This window comes from Chiroxiphia lanceolata, chromosome 11 (assembly GCF_009829145.1).
Source record: "Chiroxiphia lanceolata isolate bChiLan1 chromosome 11, bChiLan1.pri, whole genome shotgun sequence".
Taxonomy (NCBI): domain Eukaryota; kingdom Metazoa; phylum Chordata; class Aves; order Passeriformes; family Pipridae; genus Chiroxiphia; species Chiroxiphia lanceolata.
The window spans coordinates 10,784,221-10,810,765 of record NC_045647.1 but is presented as its reverse complement, the minus strand read 5'-3'; the positions used below and the strand labels follow the sequence as shown (position 1 = coordinate 10,810,765).

The following is a 26,545-nucleotide window of genomic DNA, read 5'->3' as shown; positions in this document are numbered from 1 at the left end:
TCCAGATGACCCTATTTCTTCTTCAATTGCAGTGAGAATTGGATGTTTTCAGCCCCACAGCCCCTCCCTGACGTGTCCCTGACAGCACCAGAGCCACCCTGGAGTGAGGACTGAAGGAGTCACTGGCCACATCCTTGTGCCCAGTCGTCACCCAACCCAATACAAGCCTTACACAGATTCAAGACTCATCCCAGAGCAATTTTTAATGAGTGGATGGCAGCTGTGGGAGAGGGAATGGGCTTTAATTCTAACCTGAAACGTGGTCAGCAAAAGGCTGCTCTTGGTTAGGAAACACTGATTTTCCAGAAGCTCTATTAAAATTGCATTGTCCGACCTGAATGGATGAGAAAGAAGCAGGAAGTTCTACCCAACAAGTCAGAACTAGAAACAGGCAGAGTCATAGCAAGAAAAAAACAATCCCCAAATACACAGCATTTCTTTTTTTTTTTTACCCACTTTATTTATGTGTGTGTTTCTATAAACATTTTAACTACTGGGTATTTCATAAACCGTAAAAACAAACCTTCCTACCCCCAAAATGCAATCAGACCAGCTTGTCGGTCAGACACCAGTGATGCTGCCAGGGCAGGTAGGTGGTATCCCTACATAACCTCCTGCTGGGTGTGAGCCAGCAGCTCACTGCCTCAGATCCTGAGCGTCTGTCTGAGCCATGGAGAGGAGACGAGTTTAAAGACCTAGTTGCTCTCCTCCTCCAGGGATTCAGCAAAAGGAAAGGGGGGTGAATAAAGAATTTCCCTTGAGGGAAAGTCAGAGTTACACACGGAGGGGCTGCAACATCCACTTGGAGGATCAGGTGCAGTGACCTCGGCAGGCTTTGGAGCAGCCTCAGGGCTGTGTAGGTGGACTGAAACCACCGACCAAAATGCTCATTCATTACCAATGGCCCAAACGCTCCTTAGCCCCTTGTTTGCCGGGTGCAGGTGTGAGCAGCGGGCGCTTCTTAAAACCGGCTCGCTCACTTGCCAGGGTGCAAGTCTGTGGGTGCTGATTCCTCAGGGCGGGCGAGCCCAGCTGTAAGGCACGATGGGGAGGGGAGGTGGCAGGGTGGCAGGGGAGGCCCAATCCAGCTGGGTGACCCAGCAGTCATCGCCAAGTACCCCGTTGTCCCAGAGGAAAGCACCGTATAGCACGAGGGATGCGGGTCTGCGCGTGGTCTCTCAGTTCCCCGGGTTCATGTCTGCGCCGTGGATGAGCCAAACCAGGCGGAAACAGATGGCCAGGAATCCAGTGCCCAGGAGATCCCCCAGGGCAGTGAGGTAGGGGATGGAGAAATTATCCGGATCCAGAGCCTTCCTCCACATCAGACGCACAATTAGGTCAGCCACGTAGAGCAGGATTCCCACCTGGGTAGAGGCAAGAAAGGTCCTGCTGTGAGGCAGCAAGAAGGCAACATCCAATCTCCTTCAGCTCACAGCCAAAGTGACATGGTCATGGCCAAAGTACCAGAGCTAACAGGGATCACTGAGAGCTCTCACCATCCCCAGAGAAACGCTGTTCCCCTGCAGGATGGAGCAGTACTGGGATGGATGTATCTGGTTCCTACCCTTTGGCATTGCATTGCCTGGCATCACCCTTGATGCCACTGCCCTGTGCTGCCAGCCACAAGTGTGAAGAACCCCACTTGAACTGCTCACCAGCATCTCCTGCTCAAAATACGAGTCTGGCCACACCAAAAGCTTCTCCCAAAGGTACAGTTCCTACTTCCCATGCCTTGAATTGGACTGCTCCCGTTCATTCCACCAGATACAGGGCTGCTCTGAATATGCAGGCAACCCCAAAGGATAACTTCTTTTTTCCATTAGAAATTCAGATCACATGTACTTTGTTTTTCCTAAAAGTCTCAGTGGACAACTGGAGTTTGAGGCAGTTTTTACATCAAAGTTATCCCGAGCAGCACTGACATGTTAAAAGAATAAAATAATTTCTCTTTTTTTTTCACCTCAACAGTTTAAAAATCTTTGTTGTGATTTCTTTTAATACCTATTTCATTCCCAGTTCTGATAAACAGATGGAAGAAAAATGCTTCAGTTAAAGATTAAAGACTGTTTTGTTAATTGAATTAAGAAGGGAGAGGAGTTTGCTCTCCACATCTGTGGTCCCTCCATGGGAGACCACAGCACATCAGGAACCAAAGCCGAAGGTGCCATTTCTAAAGGTGAAAATTGGTTGAGGGAAAGGGAGGAGGAGAGGTGGGGGAAGCAAATTAAATAACAGAATCACAGAAACTAAAGCTGGTTGGAAACTCAAGAGTTTTACGCAGATCATTCCTTTGCCTCAATTCAGGATCAAATGTGCCTGACGGAAAATTTGCTTAACTTATGCTAAATAACCCTCAGAGCTGGAGATGCCCCACTCTAAGCAATCACTCCCATGGCTTTTTTTTCTGTTTCTGTTTTTCCCAAGGTCTAACATAAATCTGCTTTTTCCATTTGAAATCCATGATTTCGTATTTCTTCCCTAGTGACCACATAGTAAATGTTATTCTGTCCCTCCCTCCAGAAATTTGGTAGTTTAAAGGATATTAACCATATTTTTCTCAAGCCTCTCTTCTTTGGACTAGCTAACCCCTGTCCATTCAATTATTCCTCTGAGGTCATGTTTTCTAGGCTTCTGATCTTTCTCTTTGGGCTTCCTCCAGCTGACCTAAACTTCCCCCCTCATCTTTCTTTCTGTCTTTCTTTATAAAGTATAACGGAGGAGGAAAAAGAAACCGGCTGAATGCATTCTCCTCCACTGCCCTCCATGGGAATCTTTCAGGGTCAGTGGTGTTGCTGGGATGCTGCTCTTTACGCTGTCATTTATTCTGTGTATTTTCATGCTTGGCTTTAGTTGAGGAGTTACCTCGATGCATAAAGAGAAGAATAAATATTTTCCTTTACAACTGTGGCTGTGCTGCTGGGCTTAGGGTTGTGCAAAGGTCGAGAGAAACTGATTGTTTGCACACAGAAGGAATTCACCCGAAGACACGTCGCTGCTTGTAAGGCAAAGTGAGAGTCAGCCACCTCACCCTGCAAATTAATGAATCACTGATTTAAAAGGGCAAGTGAATTTAGAGCCTCTGTGAGTTCAGGCAACAGCCACATGCATTTCTGGGTGAGATGAAAAAGTTTACAGGGCAGGAAAAACAGCAAAAGAGAACAGGCACAACAAATTGAATGAACTGCCCATTGCCTATCCAGAACTTTTATTTTCAAAGATGAACTGCTCAGGCCTGGGTTTTCCCTTCACTTTTGACCTACATGGCCCTGCCCCAATGGATTCCCATAATATGTGACACCGGTTTCCAAAATGAGCGAGGAAACCTGCTGGCTGGAGTTCACTGCTTCTCACTTGCCCCTTCCTGGAATGACAAGTGGCAGCCTAGAAATACTTGGAGCTTAGGGACTCAAGGAGTGAACATTTTAAAACAAGGTACTTCCTTGCTAAATGTGTCTCTGCACACTTACTGCAGTTCAGTGGAGGACGAGAACTTGCTCCTCATCTCACATCTGATCCCTCACTCACCCTAAACTGCAGTCATGCTCATATGGGAAACTAGACCCTCACAACTTGGGTGAAGTATTACTGGACCCACAGAAGGTACATGATGCTTGGTAGAAGCACACCTGAAATGACAGAAAAGGGTGGCTGCTGTTGGATGTTTTACCATGACTCCTGTTTAGCCTGGAGAAGGCTTTTTTTCTTGCTGTCTGAGAGGTTCCTTTTTGTTGAGAGTTTGGCATTTACCTGCAGCAAAGCAGCAGTCAGATAGAACATCACAAAGGTGAAGGACAGAGACGTGTGGCCTCCTTGCAGCAGATGGATGGTGTAGAGGAACACGAGGTGACCTGGGATAACCAGGAGGAACAGGACCCGGGCTGACTTGGAATTCACCTCTGCAGAGGACAGAGACAGAAAGAGGGGTAACAGCAGCTGCAGAGGGTAGAGGGAAGATAGGACCCATATTTATTGCATAGATTTGGGGCTGTCCCCTCCCACCAGCAACATTGCTAATGCCTTTTCTAGATCACACAGCAATCAGAGGCATCTGCAGGATCAGCCCAGCAGCTTTGTCTAGCACTGAAACTGTCAGGGACTGTGAGCTCCATGCAGATCCACTCCAATTCTCACAGACACTCCTCTCAGCTGCTCTCTGCCTCCCACAGCTTCTGCTCTGTCTTGCGGCAACACATTTTCCCAGATGATAGTTTGATCTAGCACTGATTCCTAACCCAGCAGGGAAAATCAAGAGGAATCTGCAATCTATAAAGACAACAGACCCAAATCAAATTTTGCTGATGCTTAAGTTTATCCAATGCTAAAGACGGAGAAATTGCTGATTTTCAGCAAGATTATGGTCTATTCACCCCTCTATCCACAGGTTATGGCTCTAGGCTGGCCATGGTTAAAATGACTTTCTATTAGATCGAATCTAAGATTCTTTTTCAATTACTTTCTTTAGTGCTCCCTGAAGGCTACTTTCTTTCCATGCCAGTGAGCAGTGAACAAACCTTTTTTTCAAACTGCCCACTGCAAAGATGCTTCTTCTCTGATCTGAGTATTTTCCCTGTGAGAGGGAAGTTCTGCCTTTGAAACCCACCTAGACCTTTTCCAACCAGGCTTGGTAAAGGAGCTATCTGTGGTGACAGGCCTTGAGACATGGAGACCTAGGGTTCAGGGTCTACCTGATGAGAAGAATGTGGTGCATGGGTTGGGCCAATTCTGCCTCATCTTGTACGGCAAAACTCCAGGCATGCTCCAGAAGTGCAGGAATGTAGAAATTCGGCTGGCCTGGATGGCGACCAGATTCCCTCCAACACCTATGGGGGCAAAACACAGAAAACATGTAAAACACGTTCAGCACAGCAGGAATCATCAGTCTAAAACCTAGCCCAAGATGAGTCGATCTGCACTCACTTACAAGCTCACAGAGAGCAGCAGTGAGAAAAAGAGGAAAGCTGATCCCACACGTCAAGGTGATGTTGCACTATTCACTTTGCAGGAACAGCTCCTAAAAATCAAGAAGGTTCCAGCGATCGTCTCCTTCTGACTGCTGTATTGAAAACCTTTTCCCTTGCTCCCCAGCACTGGGTGTAAATGCCACACGGCCTCTGGAGATGATGTAATTGCACCTGGTTTGACACAGCCTCTTAAAAACACCTGGGGAAAGCAGTGCAGGCAGTGGCAGATGCTGCTCATGGCAACTTCTTGGATTTAGTCATCCAGAGAACCATTATTGTTTAAAAGACAACAAACATCACAGAGAGTGATTACATGTCTGTATTAAGGCATCTGACTTTGTCAAATGAGAAGAAATCACGAGAATGAATTAGAGCCCAAATATGCTAGCTAATTAAAAGGAAATTAATTCCTTACAGACTGATTAATTCTAGAAAACATGAAAAAGCAGATACATTTTCCAGTAGAAAATAGAAGAATAATGATCTACAGAGTAAACCTCCACCACCCTGAGTATCTTCAGGGTAGAAATGCCACAGAAAAGACAAAAGGGAGCCAGATGCTTCAGGCTTCTCATGTTTTCCCTTCCTTGAAGAAGAAAGTTCTCCATCATTAAATATGAGATTTTCCAGATGGGAATCAAAAGGCAAACACTAAGGCTATGTCACCGTAGCTGAAGATGGAAACTTTCTGAACCCTGCACTGCCACACTTTGCAGGACTCCCCTGCAGAGGCGAAGTGAAGAGCTTCTTGTGCAAAGACAGAGAGCACTGAGCAACTCTGCCACCAGCTCTGCCAAACAGGTCACCTGCCCCCACAGGGCGATGTCTGGGTCAATCATTGTTCAACTAAACTGCTGTTGACATACTCTCCCAATCAGATTCTTTGGGTAACCTTGCTGGAGAGGGTTTGTCAGCGAGGTGGCTGTCTTTACGCAGATCCAGTAAGGTGACAGCTGGGTGACACCCTCTGACACTGCAAGAGGACACCATGCTTTGAGAGTGGCATGAGGCCAAGCCTACCCTAGGAACATGGGTTTCCCTTGGAATGGGCCTGTCATACAGGAACATTATAACAGCAGAAAAATAAACCAGTGGATCCTCAATGATACCAGGATTCCCAGCAGTTTGTAATGATATGTGTGTGTATAAAAGTACCGTGAGGATTCCAATAAATATAAATATACACACAAAAGGTCTTGAGAGATAAATATATAAAAATGCCTCTATATGCAATCCATATATATAATCTTTTATATACATACACATATCTAATCTTAACATATTGATCTTGATCTTTTTCAACAACCTGTATAGGGGATGATTTCACAGCTCAAATTACCAAGTGGAGGGAGACTGACAAGGGAAAATGGATTTATTGTGACATCCTAATAGGTTTGATGTTATGAACAGTGTCAATGTAGCTCTCAGAGACAACTATCAGATGCTGTCAACCTTTCCCACAGCTCTGCCAGTATTTTCCAGCCCTGCCTGCTGTTTTTCTCCAGAGATGCTTCAAGACATGAGTAAGCAAGGATGTAACAGGGACCAGTAGCTTTGCTTCCACTCATGATGGGAGGAGGGACTTTGAACTCTGACCTCTGTGTAGGGGCAACAGTGGATACCACAACCCTTGGGGAGGAGGAGGAGGTATAAATAAAAGCAGAGAATCCCCCCATGCCCAACCTACCATTAATCACAGGTGTGAAAACTGCCATGCCTTCAAAGTTTGGGTCAGTTACAGTTTTGTCCAGGATGAGCCCACCAATGCTGTTAAAAAAAGGACAGGCAGTGAGTGTGGATCAATTCCTGTGCTGTGAAAGTAGCACACTGAGATGGGTTACTGCATCTTCCCCATTGCCAGGGCTGGACTGATTTGCCCAGGTACCCCTGTTACAGCTCAGTCTCCACCAACAGATAACCTTACAGTTTTTGTTAATGGCATAATGAGTTCACAGAGACCTCCTGGCCCACCCGTAGGCAAAACTGGTAGTTAGGGAAGCTTTATCACCCTCCCCCAAACCTTTTTCACACTTCTATACTGGCTTCAGAAGCTTTTAAAAATTCTCTCCTGGATCTCAGTTGGATCTGAAACATGCAGCACAGGAGGAATGAACTACCTGGCTCTGCATTAACCAGTCTTTTCTTTTTACAGCTGGATAAAAATGAAGTTGAAGCCTGACAATTTGTGATGGTCATCACCTCTGTTTTCTGTTTCCTAGCTTGCCCCCATGTGGTGCCTGGATGTGTGAGACTTAAAATGATTTGCTTTTTCCAGTGATTTGGAGGCTCCTTATCTGCTATCTCACAGTCTGTGGGAGGGCCACCAGTGGCTCAGAAGCTCTGGACAAATACCCTTCTGCTCTCTCTTCCAGTTTCACTTTTGATGGCCTTCTAAGTGAGCACAGGGTCTCTCTGCAGTGTGAATACACGTGTGGGCTTGGGAGCTGCTCCTTGGTTTACCTGCTGATGCTCATTGCAACAATAACCGGCTGCCATCCAGATTTCAGGACTTCAGCAAGAGAAGGGTTTTGCTTGGCAATAGCAACCCAGAGAGGGATCATGACAATGAAGACAGCACAGATCAGAGGAGAAAGGTATTTCACATCTGGCAAGGAAAAGAAATCTTGAATTAAACGCCCATAGCTTCAGAGGTTGCCAAAATCAAATTGCACAAAGATGGGAAGAAAGGCAGCGGGACTCTTGCTCCAACTGAGTTACGTTAGCAGAAAAATCACATGAACCATGATGTTCCCCACAAAACCACCTCATTCCACCACAGAAATCCATACTAAATCCCTGAAATTCACTGCTGGAGGATGCTGTTTGAAAATCAGCAGGATTCAAAGCAAGTTAAATTTGAAGATGAACAAGTCTCCAATTCCATCTCCAACTAAGAAAGATAAAAAGTTACAAAATTTCTGGCTCCAGGGTACAGATCAAACAGCAGGGCAAGGGGGAAACTCCTGTATCACACTTAGGGCAGACGCCTCACACCTTCACCTAAAACAAGACATAAGAGGTACTTTAGGTGGCAAGCCAGCAGAATTGCTGAACAGCTGGTCTGCTCTATAGGAACAAATGTTCTCTTGCACGTACAAGCCAGTTAAGATCTGGGGTTTCTTTTGTGCTAGCTTACATGTGTTTCCATTAGGCAGAGGCATAAAATTGAAGTGATTTTTAGAAGCAAAGGAATCAAAAAATAAGCAAATATGCAGCACAAAAAGAAAATAAATATGACTTAGAAGCACGAGAAACACCTTCAAGCAATGGGGCTGATGCCAACCCTTTCGATACAAAACTGCTCCATCAACAGAGCTCTCCATCTGGTCCCTGTGTTGGGGCCAAAGGCAGTGGGATGTAATGCCGACTTTGCAGGTAATCTGGGAGATAAAGCAAACTCAAAGTGTGCATTTTTTAAAATGTCTTTGCCAGGGCCTTGGGCTACCTGGATGAGATAGCACTGATGTGATGACATCTTCCATGAAACAAGGGCTCTTACACAAGGAGGTGCACTCTTTATGAGTGGCTTTAGCTGGCGCTGAAACGCAACCACTTCTGGGGTGTAAACAGCTGTAAAAACTGTTGTGTCAGTGCACTGAACCCCCTGCAGTCATTCAGGGCAGATGGGCTGTATGACAAACTTAGCTGCTATTCTGGGTCTCCTACCCACACCCCTTGATGTTTTGAGCAATTAATTCCTTCTTAAATAATGCAGACACAGAGCACTGGAGTCTACCAAACCTTATCAAAGCCCACAGAGAGACTCCTGGTGGGACGAATGGCCTTCAGTCTCCACATTCCAGTTCTGCCACATTCCCTCACACACAGCCCATAAACAAGCTGAAACCCTCTGGCACAGTTTGTACCTCCATTATGCAGGACTGAGAAGGATCAGAGTCAATTTAAAAAAAAATTAAAATCTTCACTGGCAAAAGGGTATTTTGCAAAAGGGAATAGTGCTGCATCAGGTGGCACATAGTACTCCGAACTTACAGTCTCATCAGCATTTTTGAAGGATACATTTTGGTAGGACCCAGAAGTTTTCACAGCATGACCATACCTTCCTACACACTGGGGAGGGAAATTAAGTTATTCAGTCACCATCAGCAATGCCTTCCTCCTACCTGCTTCACTTCATGCTCCCAATGACTTGGTGTTCGTATGATGAGTATTTTCAATCTCAAGAGGGTATTTAAACTACTCTGAAAACTCCACAAATTCCCTTTGCTCACAGCCATGAAGGTTATTATGTTCTTCTGCCCTGTGCTCCCTAGGAGATATTATCTGAGGTGTATTGACTGAAAGACAACCTAGCTTTACAGAGGAAGGTGCGATGCCATCATGGAAAAAGCCTGTTAAAAAAAATGCACTCTGAAGCTCAAGGAGGATTGGACAGAAGCAATTCATTGGCCTCTCCCTTCAGTGTGTGCTCCTTCACTCCCTCGCTTGCGCTTACATATGGAACCAGTTATGCAAACTGAGAACAGCTGCCTCGCTGCTTCTGCTCAGTCTGAAGCAACAGTTTGAGTGTCAAATGGTTTTGAGTTTGCTGATCTTTTTATTTTCCCATTTCTGTTCTAGGTTAGGCTCATGGTAAATGGCCTAACACTTTAAAAGCAACAGTCAGGCATATATCACCAAGTAGCAAGATGTTTTGGGCTTTTCAGAATCAACAGATGCCCAAGCCTTTGCCAATCAGCAGCACAGCTTAACACCATAGCCATAAGTCCTACTTAGAGTCCTGCAAACATGAAACACTGCAGCCTGCCTTCTTCCAATTTGATGTCTTGTTCATCCATGACTCCCCATGTAAGAAGGTACGAGAATATTTTACAAATGCTAAACCCCTGAAATTGCTTTGTGAGAAAGGACCCACCCACAGAAAATAGTTATGCTTGGCTAGTGACAGATCCAGGAACAGAGTCAGTCTCACATATGCCAACCTTCTGTTCCAAAGCTGCACAGTATCTGTTGGTCATTTCTTTGACAGATCTCAGTTGTGTTTCTTAGAGCTCTGCCTTCCAGTTTGTTACTAATAGAAACACTGGAAAAAGCCTCTTTGGTCACCTTTCTACCCCAGTGGCACAACAGCCTCCATTCTGAACCAGGCCAGAAACAGGGAAGCACCCTGCAGTAATTTCACAAGGATTTGTCCCTTCCTTGCTGAGCTGCAATTCCCTGCTAAACACTGTACCTATGTATTTGAAGAGTGTACTGCTGATTCCCGCCAGCAGGGAAAGGGTTATCAAGTCTCCAAGGCTTGCTGCTATGGGTGTGGCAACATTGTCTGGATTGATCCCAACTTTCCTTGCTCCGATGATCACGCCAATCATCACCAGACCTAGAGAAGACACAGAACAAGCATCAGAGAATGTATCCTGCTGTGTTTCACCCCAGAGCTGCTGTTCTGGTTCCCAGAGGGACATGGGGGTCTAAGAAAAGTGAGAAGCAGATTACCCATACCAGCACCACGCAGCTGGACATCCTCAGGAATTCTCCCTCTTGCTTTCACCAACCTGAAGGGCATGACTGCCCTTATGAACTGCTCCAAAGGCCCAGAGGCACACAAGCAAATTCCAGGGATCAAAGGAGATACCAGCAGGCAGCCCAAATGTAGAAGCTTCCCTCCTGAGCAGCCTAATCTCGGCTGCCTTGAAGGAGGACCAAGCACGAAGCACATTCAGAGATAAGCACACAGCAGGCATGCAGCCCTAGTGCCATCCCCTGCTCTGGATTCCACCACAAAGATATTTTCCATATTAGACCAAAATTTCTCAAAGTTTTAATCACCAAGGAGAAACAAGCTTCTTTACAGTAACCTGCATTAGCATTTCAGTCTATCCATCAAACTGACCCCTCATGCCCCAGAGCCTTTGGAGCTGCTTTAATTTGCACTGTGTGGATGTTGATGCTCTGAGCATTATGGAGATGGCCCACATCACCTCTCTTCCCTTGTCCTTTGAGCTGCATCTGGAAAATTCAGCTGCTTTTTGGCACTCTTGGAGAGAAGGGAAGTTTTGCTTGCCCAGGTGAGTTAAGGAATACAAACCCCAAACCCTGAGGAACATGTGGGAATCTCTCAGACATCAGACCTCCCACAGGCCTGCAGATAAGCTAACTGGAATAAACCCTGCCTGGCCAGCCTCCACTGCTGTGTGACTAGCAAGGGCAGCCTTGAGACAAGACAAATGACATGTTTGCAAAGTCCTTCCATGGTTGACAGTACACAGCAAAGAAAGCTCAAGAGATAGTGGTTCCCTCCAGCTCACAACTCCTCTGTGCTTGTCTATACAGCCCCACCAGAGCTGACCATACAGAGGATGATCAGCTCTCCCATAAGAAATGCCACATGTGCACCTTCCTTGATACAAAATCCCCTATATAGAAACACATCCTCACACAACATGGCATTTCCACAAGAGTCATCCTAGACACCCACACTCCCCTCGCCACAGCACAGTTCATGCTGTTTCCCTCCCTGGCCATAAAAATAGCAGCTTCCCGTTGTGCACACCCACACACAGGCTGCCTGTGACCATGTCCAGGGAAGAAACTAATGCCAGCAGCAAGCCTGTGACAGTACAGCAACAAAGCCTATCTGTATCACACCAAGCAGGGAGATTGTAGGGAAGAGTAATGAAAGCTGTTTTTAACAACTGCCTCATGCCATGCTTTTCATGAAAGGCATCTACAATCACCCTTTGACTCCAGCTTCAGGATATGCACTTGTTCTAATTTGTTCCTTTCATTTAGAAAACTTGCTTTATTTGACTCTGCCAGCTGACTGTATTCAGGGTATCATGCTGCCCTCGTATGGCAGACCTACAAACTGATGATCTTCAGGCCGCTCAGAACAGATCCTACCATCCAGCCCATCACACTTCCCTTGAAGGGGAAGAGCCAGGGGGGAGGAGTGCCCAGCTGTGAGCTCATAGCAGGCAAGCCACAGGGCTGGCCACAACCCTGCCCAGGGTATTGGGTAACCGAAGTCCATCTTGAGCATGGTCTAGAGTTTTCTGCTAACAGACTCTCCATTTCCTGCTTTGTGCATGATATTAGTTCACCTTCCCCTAGAGAAAGGGCCAGTGTAGATGGCTCATGTGTCACCCAAGAGACATGGAATAAGTATGTGTATGTTTATGTACTTCCATGCACAGCATGGGGCGTTTTTGGTGTGTCAGGTGAAGGACATTCTGATTGCTCCTGTGGATGTCAAGAGCCCAGAGAAAAACAGATCACAGGAGAAGAAAAGCATAGGGAGGATGCAGAGGGGATGAAAGTAGCACACATAGGACTCATGCTCCCTGCATCCCTCCTCCCTCTGCCAGAGCAGAGGGATGCCAGCTGGGTCTCCCCAGCAGAAGAGGCAGTTTATTCCACACCTGACTGCTGCATGTTTGATCTGAGGAACCAAAAAGACTCACCAAGTGACAGTGCAGCTATGAAGGCCGTGGTCACGCTGCTGGCACACAGCACAGCAGCCTGGCTCAGCTCCACAGAGCCCTTAGAGATGGCCCCCAGGATCACAGCAGCAACAGCAGCCAGCAGTCCCACCACAGTGGCCTGGACCTGGGGATCAAAAGACAGCTGGTGAGCAATCATCCACTTCTGTTTCCAGGCAGCCCTGGCTCCACACGACTGCAGTGCTGTCACATAGCTCAGAGGGCACAGCCTGGCACAGATGCTGATTGCTTATGTATTTAAGCAGCATCCCTGTGAGGCTCCACTAGATTCAAAAGAAATCCTGACAAAGTTTGGAGAAAAACTCTGAAGGCCTGCAAAGGCCAGATAACATTTCAACAAAGGACACTGAGTCCATCAGCAAAGGAGTAGCCCTGGTCAACACAAAAATGGGATCCCCATCAAGGCAGTGCTCCTCAAAGCTGAGGAAGGAGATAAGGGAAAGCACACAGACACACGTTGCAAGCCTTGGGGTCTTGCCATGTGAAAACTCTAGTCTAATTGCTGGATTTTAACACACAGAAAGAGCTACAAGAGGCACATTTCTCCCACCTCCCCCCTCCTGCCCAAGGCTGATTTCCCAAACACTGTCAGTAAATGACAGGCTTTATCTGGGGGCTGTTGTGAAACAGGGATTGTGATGTAGCTCCCCCTGCAAAAGGAGTTTTTTTATTGTTTGTTTCAGTTTGCCCACAAAGACAACAAATGTCTAGATGTATTTTGCAGCTAAACTACAAGCTCTGGGTCACACAGAGCTTTATTGGAAGTAAAGCCCTGGCTCTGCTTGGCTCTGTTGAGAATACCCACCCCAAATCACCTGCTCTGGGTTCAGCACTGCTGGGAAGAGATGCTGTTGGTCTGCAGCATAGCAAGAGAAGAGGGACTTTTTCATCTCCCAGCTGAAGTGACTCACCTGGATAAGGGCTAAATTGCAGGTGGCCATTTTCCATTGCTTCTGAGCATCATCCATCTGTCCAGTGTTAGCCTAGGAGTCAAGAGAGATACCCTAAAAGCCTGTTTCTGTGGCACAGGTGGCTGCTGAAGGCAGTTTCACCTGGTCCCTGTGGAAAAGAGGCTGTTAAAGTCAGAGAGAGGCAACTGCAGGTCATCATCCCCCAGCCTTCCCTGCACTTGCTTCTTCCCTGTACTTCTTCAAGTGCTTCCCTGCACTTGACACTTCTCCATCATGCTCTAGCCCAATGTCCCAGGGGCATCAGAGGCTCACATTGGAGGTACAGAGGCACTGCAGGGTACCCAGCTAAATGTGGAGTGGGCATATACATCACATCCCACACAGAGCAAAAGCTAAACAAACTAAACTAATTTTCCTTCTTTGTTCCCCCTAAATTGCTCTGTTAAGCTCCAAATTCTCCTGAGACATGTAACATAAACAGCCCAAAGTAAACAAAGCAGCTTAGGGAGATACAAGAGATCAAATAGAGTAGCAAAAGCTGCTGCACGTTCCAAGAAGCCTCAGTCTGCTCCCCCCGAGTTAGGATAGCTGGGAAGCCCTGGCCTCTCAAGAATCAATACCCACAGAAAAGCAATCCAATACTGAAGCTGACAGCTGTGGAGTCCTGTCTTTGTCTCCTTCATGTGTCACAGGGCCCCAAATATCAGCAACTGGCCATCCAGGGATTAATTCACCTTCAAAGCACAGATGGAAATTCTCTGTTCCAGTTACAAAATGAGGGCAAACACATTATTTTAAAACTCACACACCACTAGTTTCCACTTAGCAGAAAAGGGCATATCTCATACATATTGTGATTATAAAAATGAAGAATCTCCTGATGTCTCCTGCTAATCACCCCCCTCCCCACACCCACACAGCCACCACCTTGTTAACACTCACAGCAGTAGAGAGCCTGGATGCCAGTGTCATCTCCAGATTGCCCTTCAGGCCAACCAAGGCAGGAACCAGGATAAACACTTCGGTAATTGTCCGAAACACGTCCCAGTGCTGGAAAAAAACAAAGGCAACAACTTCAGTTTATGATGCTGACCAGTCCAATGCTGTTGCTCCACAGGTATCTGTACATGGGGGCAGATGCTGCCCTGTTGCAATTTGTTGTTGCATTTTGGAGTGAAGGAAGGAATTTTCAGCCTGCAGTGTTCTTTCTCATCTCATGCACAATAAAGCACTATCCTAACAGGGAAGGGTCTTTCTTCCTGAGGGTAACAGAAGATTTTGGAAAGCCACAAATTAAAATGTGCCTTTTGCATTAGCCAAGAATAACATGAAAATAACTAGGGTTCACAAGCCAAATGAAATACAGCATGTTCTTCATCCTTTGCACTTACACTGGATACATGAACATCTATTGCTAAATAGACTCATAAAAATAAACACAAAGATCTGAAAATGATCTAACAACAAAAAGTTGTGTCTGTCTTCTCTTACCAAACTTCAAACTAAGCATCTAAGACTGGTGGTGGAAGGGAAGGAGATTTGTGCATCTCTTCTCCACAGGCAGTTCCTAAATCTTCCTGTTACCAAGTATGTTCCCAGCACAGCTAGAAAAAGGATTTTGAATTAAGATATCTCATAAGCCAAACAGCAGAGCCAGTATCTTGACTGTTGTTGCTTCTCTGAAGCTGAACTACAGAAAGCTGTTGGATCAGCTGCAACACTAGAGATGATCTGAAACCTTAAGAAACTTAGTTGACTGACATGTCTTCTCTAATTTATGGACCATACAGTGCTTTGGAACATAATTCATTCCCCCCTCTGTGCATTCAAAGTCCCACTGTAGCCAGAGAGGTTTACATCAGGATGAAATCACAGAATGGGGCAGCTCAGTGTGAAGTAAAACCAACAACCATTTAAGAGCAGAACACAAGAAAAAAAGACTGCTGTAAGTCAGGTCACAGGTTCATCTAACCCATGATTAGCTCTACCAGTAGTCAAATTCAGGTGTATAAAACACATCTACAAATATGACAAGTAAATGGGATAATTCTCCTGTGTATTTTCCAGCCTATGACTGTCTGTCACAGGGTACAGAGCTGGTGGAGCTTTTCTGCACACTTACCACTGATGAAAGGATTGCTCTTTCAGGTGCTCATCCAATCTCCCCCCTCCAACCCATGTGCCATCCCGTGGCAACAATTTCCATAGTTTAGCTACGTGTCATGTGAAGGATCAATGTGTTCATTAGTTTCATCTTGTCACTCTCTAGTATCCCATGATGGTCCCGAAATCTGGCACTAGGGAACAAAACAAACAAGAGATCCCTGCCCACCTGTTTCACATCCACTGTGATTCTATAAACCTGAAAGTCTAGGAGGTTGGACAGACTCAATAAATGTTGACACATTCAGCTGTCTGCCTGTTAGGAAATATGTGCAGGGTGTAACAGCTTGGTGTTTTGCTTTGGCTGTGCCATGGGAAGCTGTGGGAAGCCAGTGGTGTGGCTGTTTGCTGGGAAGACCTCACAGCTTCCTTCTCAGGAAGCTGGCATGAAAGTGGGGCTGAGCCAGTCCTGAGCACGTGGTGCAAGACACCCCTCAGACGTGCAGATAAGACGCAAAACATTATTATCAATGTAAAAAAGGCATATTTCCTGGTAGTAGTGGCCTGGAAACAGGCATGTTTCAAAATGTTAAAGGTAAGTTAGTTACTGTCGAGTAAATAATCAACAACACAAAAATAATCACCTTATTTGACACACTATAATTTTGTTTAAATTTCTTAACGTGGAACCTAAATACCTGAGGAAAGCTAGGGGTGGACATCTCTTTTAAAGATTAATATCCCTGTCTCTCCTCTTTTTGATTAAGAATAAAGATCCAAACAATCTTTGAATCCTTCAAAAGAAAGAGGAGAAAAAACAGACTTTGTAGTCACAATGTTAAAACCCCCACCCATTTAAAATATAGAGATGTGAAGACATTTATACTTAAGACCTTGCATATCTTGCATATAAAAAGATGTATAAATAAGAAATAACAAAACCCCTCAACTCTTTGTATTTCCTGTGCATGTTACCTTCGGGAAATATGATTTCAGTATATCTAGGTAAGCTCCAACACTTTTGTTCATGATAAATTTTGCAGGTCTCAAACCATCATAACAGAAGTTTCAGCATATGAGGTATGATTTTTTGGGACTCTGCTTTATATACCATTAAACTTAAAGGCTCTGAACAATTAATAATCACACAACCGTACTGATAAAAAAAGCTGACTTAATTGCCTCTATTTGAGTCTCATTAGTGACTCACCAACAGCCTAAGGACAGATTCATAATGATTTCTACCACAGTATCCAGGACTCCATCATGTTAGCAGATGCAGAAATACAGAATAAACAGATGATGCCTGTGCCATTGACTTGCAGGACTGTCAGGACTGTCACCTGGAGGAGTGGGTGAGTGGGGCAGGTTAGAGCTATGCAGGCAAGGAACTACTTGAATAAAGACAGCTGAACTAAGTCTAGGAGTTGTCTCTGTCCTTGGAGATGAAAACTGGCCTAGAAGGAACAGAAACATTCCAGGCAGCATTGCAAACCCACACAGGGACACAGAGCCAGAAAGAGACTCTTTCCAACTTCACATCTCCATAACGGAGCTTCAGCCCTAAAACTGAGCTCTGAAGAAACTTGGTTAACCCCCTGTTCCCCTGCAGCTGGTCCCCACAGCAGCTGGATCTGACCAGGGGGTCCCTCAGAGGAAGGGAAGCTGTGATGTACTGAGCCAGCCTCCCCAACTGCAGTCCAGCCCTGCTGTAGATCCTCACATTGTCCTCACTGTCCCAAACATGTCCTGTTACCTCTCCAGGACATCCATCTCCCACAGCAGCAGCTCAGAAGCCTCAGAGGTTTTTCATTGCTCTGAACAAGCCAACAGAAATATCAAAATATCCTGGAGTAAAAAAGGAAGCCATTACAAAATCCTTTACAATGCCCATCATCTCATGGGCTTTTATCAACAAAGGACAGGGATATCTTATGTCTGTGACAGAATTCTCCTGAATTCTCTGGTTTGAAATCTGATCATGCAGCTTCAATATGATTCTTCACCTTACTGTAAAAGAGTGGGCCAAACACTGGCAGGGCCCTGTAAGGTCTCCAGCAATGCCAACCAGCCTAGAATCTGGATCAACCAGCTGGCCAGGGATCACTGGAGCAGATGCAGAAACATCCAACAAGAAAAGACCAGTGCTATCAGCCCTGCAGAGAGACTGCATCATCTGCACACCCAGGAAGAGAAAATGGCAAACAGCTACTTCTTTGGGTATCTTTTTATTACAGCATGAGAGACTCAGGTTTGAGCCTTAGAGTCAACTGGGTTCGACAAATCTCTCTTGCTGGTTTTTCTTGTAAACAGTAACATGAACAGTTCTTGGTTTCATCCCAGGATGGATCGGAAACTGCTAAAATCCTGGCAAGTTTGATAGGACACAGACTAGCAATTTCCACTTTGTTGTCCTCTTTATAGCAACATCAGCCCTGAAAAAGAGAGTGTCAGCTTGACTCCCAGCACAGAACCAAATTATTTCAAGATATTTTGTATGTAATAAAACAAGGGCAGCTGCATTAAACTCACACATATGCTCTTGATACAATCCTTGAGCTTGCTCATGTTTCTCCCTGTCAAAGGCAAACACAGAGTTTCCTAAGAACATTTTGCAGTGAATGCAAATAGGATAAAGCATTCCTCAGCCAGACCAACCACTGAAAAAATGGGCAAATCACAGACTCCAGGACCAGAAAAACCTGTAGTTTTAGTATTGTGAGCCCTCATGATAGGCAATATAAGTCTTACAGTACCTCAAGCAAACAAACTTAGACTCAAGTTTTAGTTGGGCAGGACAGTGAGTTTCTAGCTCTCACATTTGCAGCAAGAAAAGCTGAAAATAACAGCTCAGAGACAAAGAAGCACAAAAGAGTATTGCAAACCTTTAAAGGCTAAGATCTCTGGATTTTCCCAGCTACTGGTTTTGTTTTTAGATGTTGTTGATACACGGTTGTTGACACTGTGACAGTTCACCTCACTAACATCTCTCCTATGCCATCCGTGACTCTCAATGCACTGGGCTGCCTCCTCTGGGAACTGAACCCATGGAATGATGGCTTCTTTTTCAATATAGTTGGAAAGGCCTTCACCAATAAATACAGCTCCTCTGGTTGCGCTTTATATGTGACTCCATTTCAAAGAGTCTAATGAACAAATACACAAACTGGGCTGCACACTGGTATTTAAAGGACACATGCAACATGGTATACATGTGTTTTCCATCAGTTTGGATACAGTTACATTTTTGAACAGGGACCAGTTCTTAGCAAGTGTGTTCGATTTCTTTACTCCAAGGTACGTACTGTGTCTTTATCCTTCTCTGAGATAACTGCTAACATCTTGGGTACTTTGAGAACTTCTGTAATGCTGCAAGACAGGTCTGTGCCTCAGCACGGCACAAGGTGGAGATGACAAACAGCACAGCAACAGTGTGTGCCACTTCAGTTAACCCTTCTTTGATATTCCTCATACTCCCTTTAATTCAACTTCTCTGTCCTCTTTGTTTCTTCTAATGCAAGAAAAAACCAGCAAGGTATTGTCTTTCCAAACATTCAAGTATCCATATTTAGCTCCTCTCGTGGTATTAATGCCAGAGAATCCAATGTACTCCAGTGAGCTCAGACTGCAGGATATATCCTTGGGAAACTCTGCCAGCCTTTTGATTTGTAAATCCACTGGCATGAGACACCCAAACTAGATCAAATTTTACATTTCTATTTGTACCACTGGTACAAAGGAAAGACAGATGGGATAGATTCTGGTAGTGGGCACAATGGTGTAAATGCAGCAGCACTCCCTGGAAGTCAATGGAAGTTATTCCAAATTTATACCCACTTCAGAAGCTGCCTGAGAAGCCCTGTTTGTAGGCAATGCTAATTGTTTTATGCTGACAAGCCTCTCATAACAGTATCTAAATGCCTTCTAGACCAAATATTACACTAGGTTGTTTGCAAAGAATTGAAAGCATGAACTTTCTTCTAAGTAAGACAGGTAGCTAATAACAACCCTGACCTAGATTTCCTTATCAGCAATTTTTGAAGGAAAAAAATAATATCATGCAACAGGGGAATGTGCTGTACTCTGATCCAGTTGCTTCATAGCAGTCACCCCCGAAGTGTTTTAGCTCAATACAGAAAAGGGAGCACCCAGTCTAATGCACCAAGTGCAGTGCTACACAGTCTGTCTGAAAGCCGCTATCCCACTTTACAAGGAGCCCACCTACAGATCTAAAGAATATGGGTAGTGTCTCTCTAGCTCAGGAAAAAGCCTACAGCCATCCTGCTGACTGGCTGCTAGGACCACACAATTTAAAAACAAAAAAGCACAAATACTCAAGGTCAGTGTCTTAGCCCCCCCCTCACTACAGGTTTCCTAACCACATGCACCTACTTGAACAACATCCATCAAGAGGCCAGCAGCTACCATTCCCAAGCCAGCCAGAAGGAATGGCACAAAAATCTGGGAGGCAATGGAGAATGAAGTCTCTGGGAGAAATCCACTGGCTGATCTGGTCAACTTGCAGGTGAAACCTCTCAGTTTCTTGCCGTGGAAGCACAGTTCCAATTGTAACTGAGTGACCACCATGGTCACACACTGTTACCCCATGCTCAGCAGGGAAAATGGAGGGAGATCAGGACATCATATAGATCCTTCTTGTAGCTCTCTCTGAAGTCAGCAGAAATGTTTTTCCTCAAACTACAGCAACAATGCCAAATTGGTTTAGCTTCTTCTTCTCTTAGGAGCACATCCAGAGGATTGCAGCAAGGGTATCCTCCAAAATTGATTCAGCTGGGTTGAGCTCAGGTGGCAGCAAACTTGATGGACACAATTTCTCTGATTTGTATCCAGGGGGAAATTAAAAAAGAGAAGAGAAGATTGCGGAGACGTCTGAGGATGAATAGAAATGAGCCCACACCCCATTCAGCTCCCACCACTTCGGCAAAAACCAGTAAGACCTGCTCAGGCTACGGCACTGAAAGAGTGACAGGTCATGCAAGAATCCCTCAGCCTGCTCAAACGCACTGGTGTCCTTTCTCCTCGGGTTACATTTCTTGTCAGACCGTGGCTTGCGTTTGATACGATGGTTTAATATGTAAGCCTGCTTGAACTGGCCCCAGTCCCTTCACTCCCACCGTAAGCACCACTGAACTTTTCTCACTGTCCCAAAGTCGAGGAGGTGGGGAGTTAAAAACCCTGATCCATTTTGCGCTTCTTCAAGGTGAAGAAAGGTCAAGGAAAACATGGGGCCACGTTTCTCACAGCCGATGATATTACACAGGTCTCATCCTCAGGCAAGTGACACGGCTGAGCCAGCTGGTGAGAGAAGATCTGCACTTCTGGACCCCGGCCCCTCGTGTCCCCTCCGTGGTCTCCGCAGGATATAACAATCGGTCTGTGCCAGCTGTACCTCTGAATGACTGGCTCTCAGGGAAAAAAAAAGTTCAGAGAACCAGCCAATAAGCTTCAAAAGTGAACACCCTTATCTGCTGTCATCACTTCAACTTTCTGCTAGTTTGCAAAGGCCAAGATAAGAGTCATAGCCAGAGCTTATTTAAGGTAGCTCCATAATCTCACTACACCGCAGGCAAGGGAGAGAAAGGACACTCTCTGAGCTGGTGTCCCTGCCTGTCCTAAAGTGAAACACACTGCTTCTGCATGCTCCCGGGAAGCTGATGTCTTTGAGAGAGGGGATCTCATCCCAGAGACTCCATGATAAAGCATCTGACACGGGGGCAAAAATCAGCTGCACCATGGCCACATACGACCAAAAAGTCTTATCCTGTTCAGTAAAGGCTTCAGCTCTAAGTCACACACGTGGGGAAAGGAGTCAGGATATTATGTTGGGGATCCTTTCTAATAATTAATTTGGGTAGACTAATTCAATTAGAGGGTCAAAAAGTTTTAAAAACACAATTTAGGATGGATCAACCCCTTCCCAAACACTCTCTGCAGAGAGACATAAAGATTAATGGCTTGTGGGCCTTCCTTCAAGGAAACAAAAGACAATTTCTGGAAAACTACCATAGGTTTTCAAGGTCTAATAACATGCACACCTAGTCCCACACGCTGATGTATCAGTCAACTGGATCGATGTCAGGCAGAAACATTAAGGTAAAGAAAATATTAATGAGTCTGAATGACTCAAATGCCATTAAAAAACAGAGCAGCAACACAGCCTGTACCAAAGCGTCAGCCTGGCAGGGTTTATAAGTTTATCACGCTTTGGCTCTCCCTGTTTCTAAGCAAGCACCATAAAAAGCTCTCAACTGATGAATCAGTATGCAGAGAAGGTAATTGGTGCAGGTGACCCGCGTGTGTACACTGGGTCATTTTATTATGCATTTAAGGAGCCTCTGATAAAGATCCGCACCGTATTTGTCAGCAGAGAGATGCCTCATATTTTCCTGGCAAAGAGATATACCATATTTGTCCACAAAGAGATGCATCAGGTTTGGGAAGAAAGAGAGAGTTGCTCAACAGTGGGAAAAAGATTATAACTAGCTGGAGAAAAAAACTCCAAACCAACCACCTTATTTTCATACCACTCTTCAAGGCAAAGCCTGGGGAGGTGCACTGCTGCCCTTCTCTGCACACAGATACACTGTATCCCCACGCTTGCAAACTAGCCAACAAGTAGCATTGCCTTGGAGGAGTCAAAGCAGAAGCAGACTTGGGTGAGTCCTGACCCTGACCTAGGGCCTCCATCCACTGCCACGGTACAAAACACGGAACAGAAAGATGACAAGTGCCAAAGAACACAGTTTCATATGTACCTTATCATCCCTGCAAAGAAGAGACAGGAAGACAAGTGAATGCTTTTACAACATTCCTGTTAGCAACAGGCAGCACTATTCCAACACCTTGGACTCATGGGATGACAACGTTTTGCAGGGACTGCACATCCCATTTGTTCGAGTACTATCAGTCCTGACTCTTCTCTTCCCACTTTGGGAAAGGGCAGAGAAGAGAAGTGGGGAGACTGAGAGCAGGCAGATGCAGAGCCCCACAGCATCCACTGTTGTTCCACAGAAACAACAGCAGCAGCAAGGCAAAGGCCAGGACTGGCTCAGGAAGGAAGGGCAGTTTCCAGTAGCAGCAAGTCCATGATGAGACACGCTCAAGTAGCCCACGATCATGCACAAACAACCTCTGTGCTAGTTGCCAAAGGCCTGTACTTTCTATGAGATGTGGCATGGGTTGATTTCCCAGACTCTAAGCACTAACATGACAGCTCTTTGTGAGCTCTTTATTTCAAAAACAGAAAGCATACTTTTGCAGTTTCAGAGGAGAGTGAGGTTTGCCTCGCATTCTGTTTGTATTAGCGGCCCAGTTCTTCCCAGAAAAAAAACCAAAACCAAAACCAAAAACAACTCCCAGGGAAGAAACATTGAAAGAAAAGCACTCCTTCAACGTCATAAACCCATCTGCAACTTATTTCACACTTTAATAACTCACAACAGGAAGCAACATACATTTAATGTCAGAGATCCATAAGGCTGGGCAGGTCTAAACAGTCTAAAAAATAAAATCGGAAGTGGTTGCTCAACACTCAAGAGTCTCAGAATAATGTCAAAGGAGACACAAAGTAGTTTGTCACTGGGTTCTGGCTTTGCCTTGGCATTTTGTGATCCGATGAGACATTCTGCTGGGTATTGAGTACATGCTAAGGTCAGTTAAGGATACTGTGTCGCTCTTAAGCCTTTACAGCTCTTCTAGCTTAGGGAGATCAACCCCGGGTTAAGAACAAAGTAACACAGCCCCAGATTTGTGAAAGTTGTCAATGCAAGCACAGTAGTTTCAGTGTCACTGTATCAGATAGGTCAGAATAGTCTGACCTCACAGCTAGTTAGTCAAATAACAAGGGTTAATAAAAAGGCATACAGTAGTTAAGAGTCACCCAGAGTGCAAAGGCACAGTAATTTATAATCTGGAAATTATTTAAACTGTCTAAAATCAGGTGCTCACCACTATCTTAAAGCTCTGTACTGCTGCACCATAGGAGGGGAGTTCTCATCCTGACCATCATAGAATCAGAACCTGAACTGGAAGAATTCAAGTCATCTGTATGAGGCCTCAGTCAAGGATGTGGTGTACAGGCTGGGCTGGGCTGGCTGTATGAAGTGTTAACAGTGCTGGGCTGGCTGATGCCTTGCACAATGAAGCAGCAGATGCAGGACTATCCAGAGCTACATCCATGAGTGATACTGCTCTATCTACTGCAGGAAAGCACTGTGTCACCACAGTCCTTGGGGCTGCAGGTCACCCACCCTCTTTCAAGGACCAAGGTGAGATCTTTGCACAGGGCTGCACATTTCTACATAGATACCTCGTGTTCTTTGTGTACACTTTAGCATCATATTGTCTTTTTTCTTCAGGGGAGAAAAGGAGCCAAAAAAGCCCCACATGCTGTCTCCTGAGAGCCACATAGAACTACTTAGTAGCTGACTGAAGGACATGGTGGCATGTGCAACTGCTGCAAATTCTCCCTTACTGTGCCGTTCACAGAGCAAATCCTCTGCCTATGAAGAAAAGTCCCCCACCTATCCCATATCAGGTATGTCAGATGAGTTTCTTTCCCTTACCTGAACATAATCCAAAACCATGCCTGCCAAGACCATGCCAAGCCCAGCTAGGAGGTATGGCAGGAGCACTTGTAGGCAAATTGAGATGGCTGACTCTTCCTGTGACTTTGCCGTGGCCACTTTCTCCTCAGCCAACAGCTTCTGCTGTGCATGCAGAGAGACATCCCCTGCCTCCTGGCTGCCAAGTCGGCTCTCTCTGTGTTTACCCTTGCTCCTTCCTTTGTGCCTGGATCGCTCTCCATTCTTAGTCCTGCCCTCTTTCCTCCTCTGCCGAACTTCCTCACCTTTCATGGTGGCTTCCTTGAATCACAGTTTTTCTGAAAAACAAAGTGAGAAACAATGAGATAACAAAAAGAAGTATCCGGCACGTGAGAGACAGGAAATCCTTTGGTATTTTGTGTACTGAAGGCAAATAACCACCTACTCCCCAAACCCAAAACACTCTGCTGGCCCAATTACTAGTACTTTCAAATTTGTATAGCGTCCAACCAATCTCCTTTTCTGTAACAGCATCTCATCCCAGGCCTGTGTTCACCCTGGAGTGCTTGCTGTGCATCATGGCTCTTACCCTGAGAACAAGTAGAAGAATTCAGAAGGTGCTGCACATGGCCTGAACCCTTGGGAGTTCCTGAACCATTGGGAGTCACAAGAACTTATGAACCCAGAAGAATTCAATCCTTTTCAGGGTCTGACCCCTAGCCAAGAAATAGGAGCAGTTGACATCCTTATATTGTAGCATCCTACAGTCACACAAAGGACTGGCATCCAGGTATGTACTATGCATAGTACCTAGCATAGTACATCTAGATGTCCACCACTCCTCAGTAACAAGGTAATTCTTTGATCTTCTCTCTAATCTGGATACTTCTCCTTCCTTTTGTGCCTTAGTTGACATGCATACGCCACATGACTCATCTGTCTATATTGAAGCTGCAGGGACCCCACACCATCTTATAAGAAAAAAATAAACATGAAAAATTGTTACCATTAGCCCTATTCCTGCCATCACATTCCTTGATAAAATTGTCATTCATACTGCCTGTCCCACTGCTGGCCCAGGCAGTGTCCTGAATCTTTCCCCATCACCTGCTGCCAGATGTTCCCTGATGCTCTCATTGCCAGGATGGGCCCCCAGCGCTCTGAGCCCCTGCGCTACCCCAGGTAGGGATCAATCCTCTTCTTGCCCAACATCTGGCGAGCAGAGGAAACTGCTAGGAGGCCCCAACCACGGCTGGGGAGGGGGAGGGCGGAGGGATGGACACGACAAAAGTCCTCCTCGGCGGGAGGAGGAAACGCGGCCCCCGCTGCCCCGCGGCGCTTACCGGCTCGGTGCCCTGCCCGTGCCCTGCCCGCGGCGGGGCTGTGCCCGCAGGCCCGCGGGCGCAGCCGGGACGATGCGAGCGCGGGAGGCGCCCGCCACATCTGGGCGCGGCGGACGCGGCTCGGCGCCCGCCCTGCGCGGCGGCCGCGGGTTCGAGCCCGGCCCCCGCCCGCGGAGGCGGCGCGGTGCCGTGAGTGGCAGCCGCCGGTCCTGCCCCGGCGCCGTTCCCGCACCGCGGCTGCCGCAAGCCCCGCGACGCGCTCATCCCCCTGTCCGTACCAGGGCGGACAGCCCGAGGCGGGGATGGAGGATTCCCGGCTGGGACGGATCCCGCTCGGGGAAACAGCCCCCTGGAAGGCAGCGCTCGGGATGTCCCGAACACCCCCCGTTCCCCATCCCTCCGGGCCTCCTGCCGCCCCCAGAGCCCGTGGCGGATGGTGGGGAAAGGGTGACAGCTGTCAGCGTGGGCAGCGCAAACAGGAGGCTGCAATTACGAGCTGCGGAAAGACGTTTCCTCTGTTTGGGTTGGGTTTGGTTTTTCTTTTTCTTTTTTTTTTTTTTCCCTCCTTGTTTTGGCATTTGCAAGAGCTCACGTTGCAAGCTTCCTGTGCAAAAGCCTGCCTCCACTAAAACTCCTGTTGATTTGGTTTAGTTTTTCTCTCCCTTCCATTTTGAACCAGCGTGTTAGAAATGTAATTGCAGCATCTGTCACATTTAGGCACATAAATCTCATTAAGCACTGAAGTAACCATACTCATGCAAGTCTCCTGAATCATGCAGCTTTAATTTCCAAAACAATTGAGGACATTAAATCATACCTCAGCACCAGAGCAAACTTATATCCTGCTGGAGTCTCTCAGATGTCATGCTACGTTAAAGGGCTCTTACAGATAAAACGGTGCCTGTGGCTCAAAGCAGGGCACACCAAAAGGGGTTGAAGGTTTTTGTAAGTGGCAGTAACGAAACCCCGCAGCTGCTGCGTGTTGAGGGTGCACGTTGACTGTTGAACGTCACTCTGTAATGGCAAGGCTCAAATTTCAGCTCACTTGGTGTAATTTTATGTCTTCAATTTGCAACTGATGCTTCTCTGAGAGTGGTCAGAAGATGGTGTCTTAGTGCGAGAAATAAGAGGGGAAGGAACGCAGTTTAGAAAAGTAACAACGTTGCCAGGACAGTTTTAGACCTGTTATTCTCCTATCAC

At 46.1% G+C, this 26,545-nt stretch overlaps 1 protein-coding gene across 4 annotated transcripts; it reads right to left on the bottom strand.

The window, feature by feature from the left end:
* Positions 1–438: 438 nt before the first annotated feature.
* SLC41A3 (solute carrier family 41 member 3) lies at positions 439–26,296 on the bottom strand. 4 transcript variants are annotated; one of them, XM_032698777.1, is made up of 11 exons: positions 26,163–26,296; positions 24,024–24,340; positions 14,278–14,385; positions 13,336–13,407; positions 12,386–12,530; positions 10,156–10,302; positions 7,422–7,566; positions 6,649–6,728; positions 4,686–4,820; positions 3,748–3,896; positions 439–1,364 (listed from the first exon to the last, which is right to left on the bottom strand). In XM_032698777.1, the coding sequence occupies exons 2-11, from the start codon at positions 24,312–24,314 to the stop codon at positions 1,179–1,181; spliced, it is 1,458 nt and encodes a 485-aa protein (XP_032554668.1). In that variant the 5' UTR covers positions 24,315–24,340; positions 26,163–26,296; the 3' UTR covers positions 439–1,178. The 4 variants fall into 4 exon arrangements, with proteins under 4 accessions (XP_032554668.1, XP_032554669.1, XP_032554671.1 ...); XM_032698778.1 differs by lacking the exon at positions 26,163–26,296 and adding an exon at positions 25,346–25,423; XM_032698780.1 differs by lacking the exons at positions 24,024–24,340; positions 26,163–26,296 and adding exons at positions 15,458–15,632; positions 19,831–19,943.
* Positions 26,297–26,545: the final 249 nt, after the last annotated feature.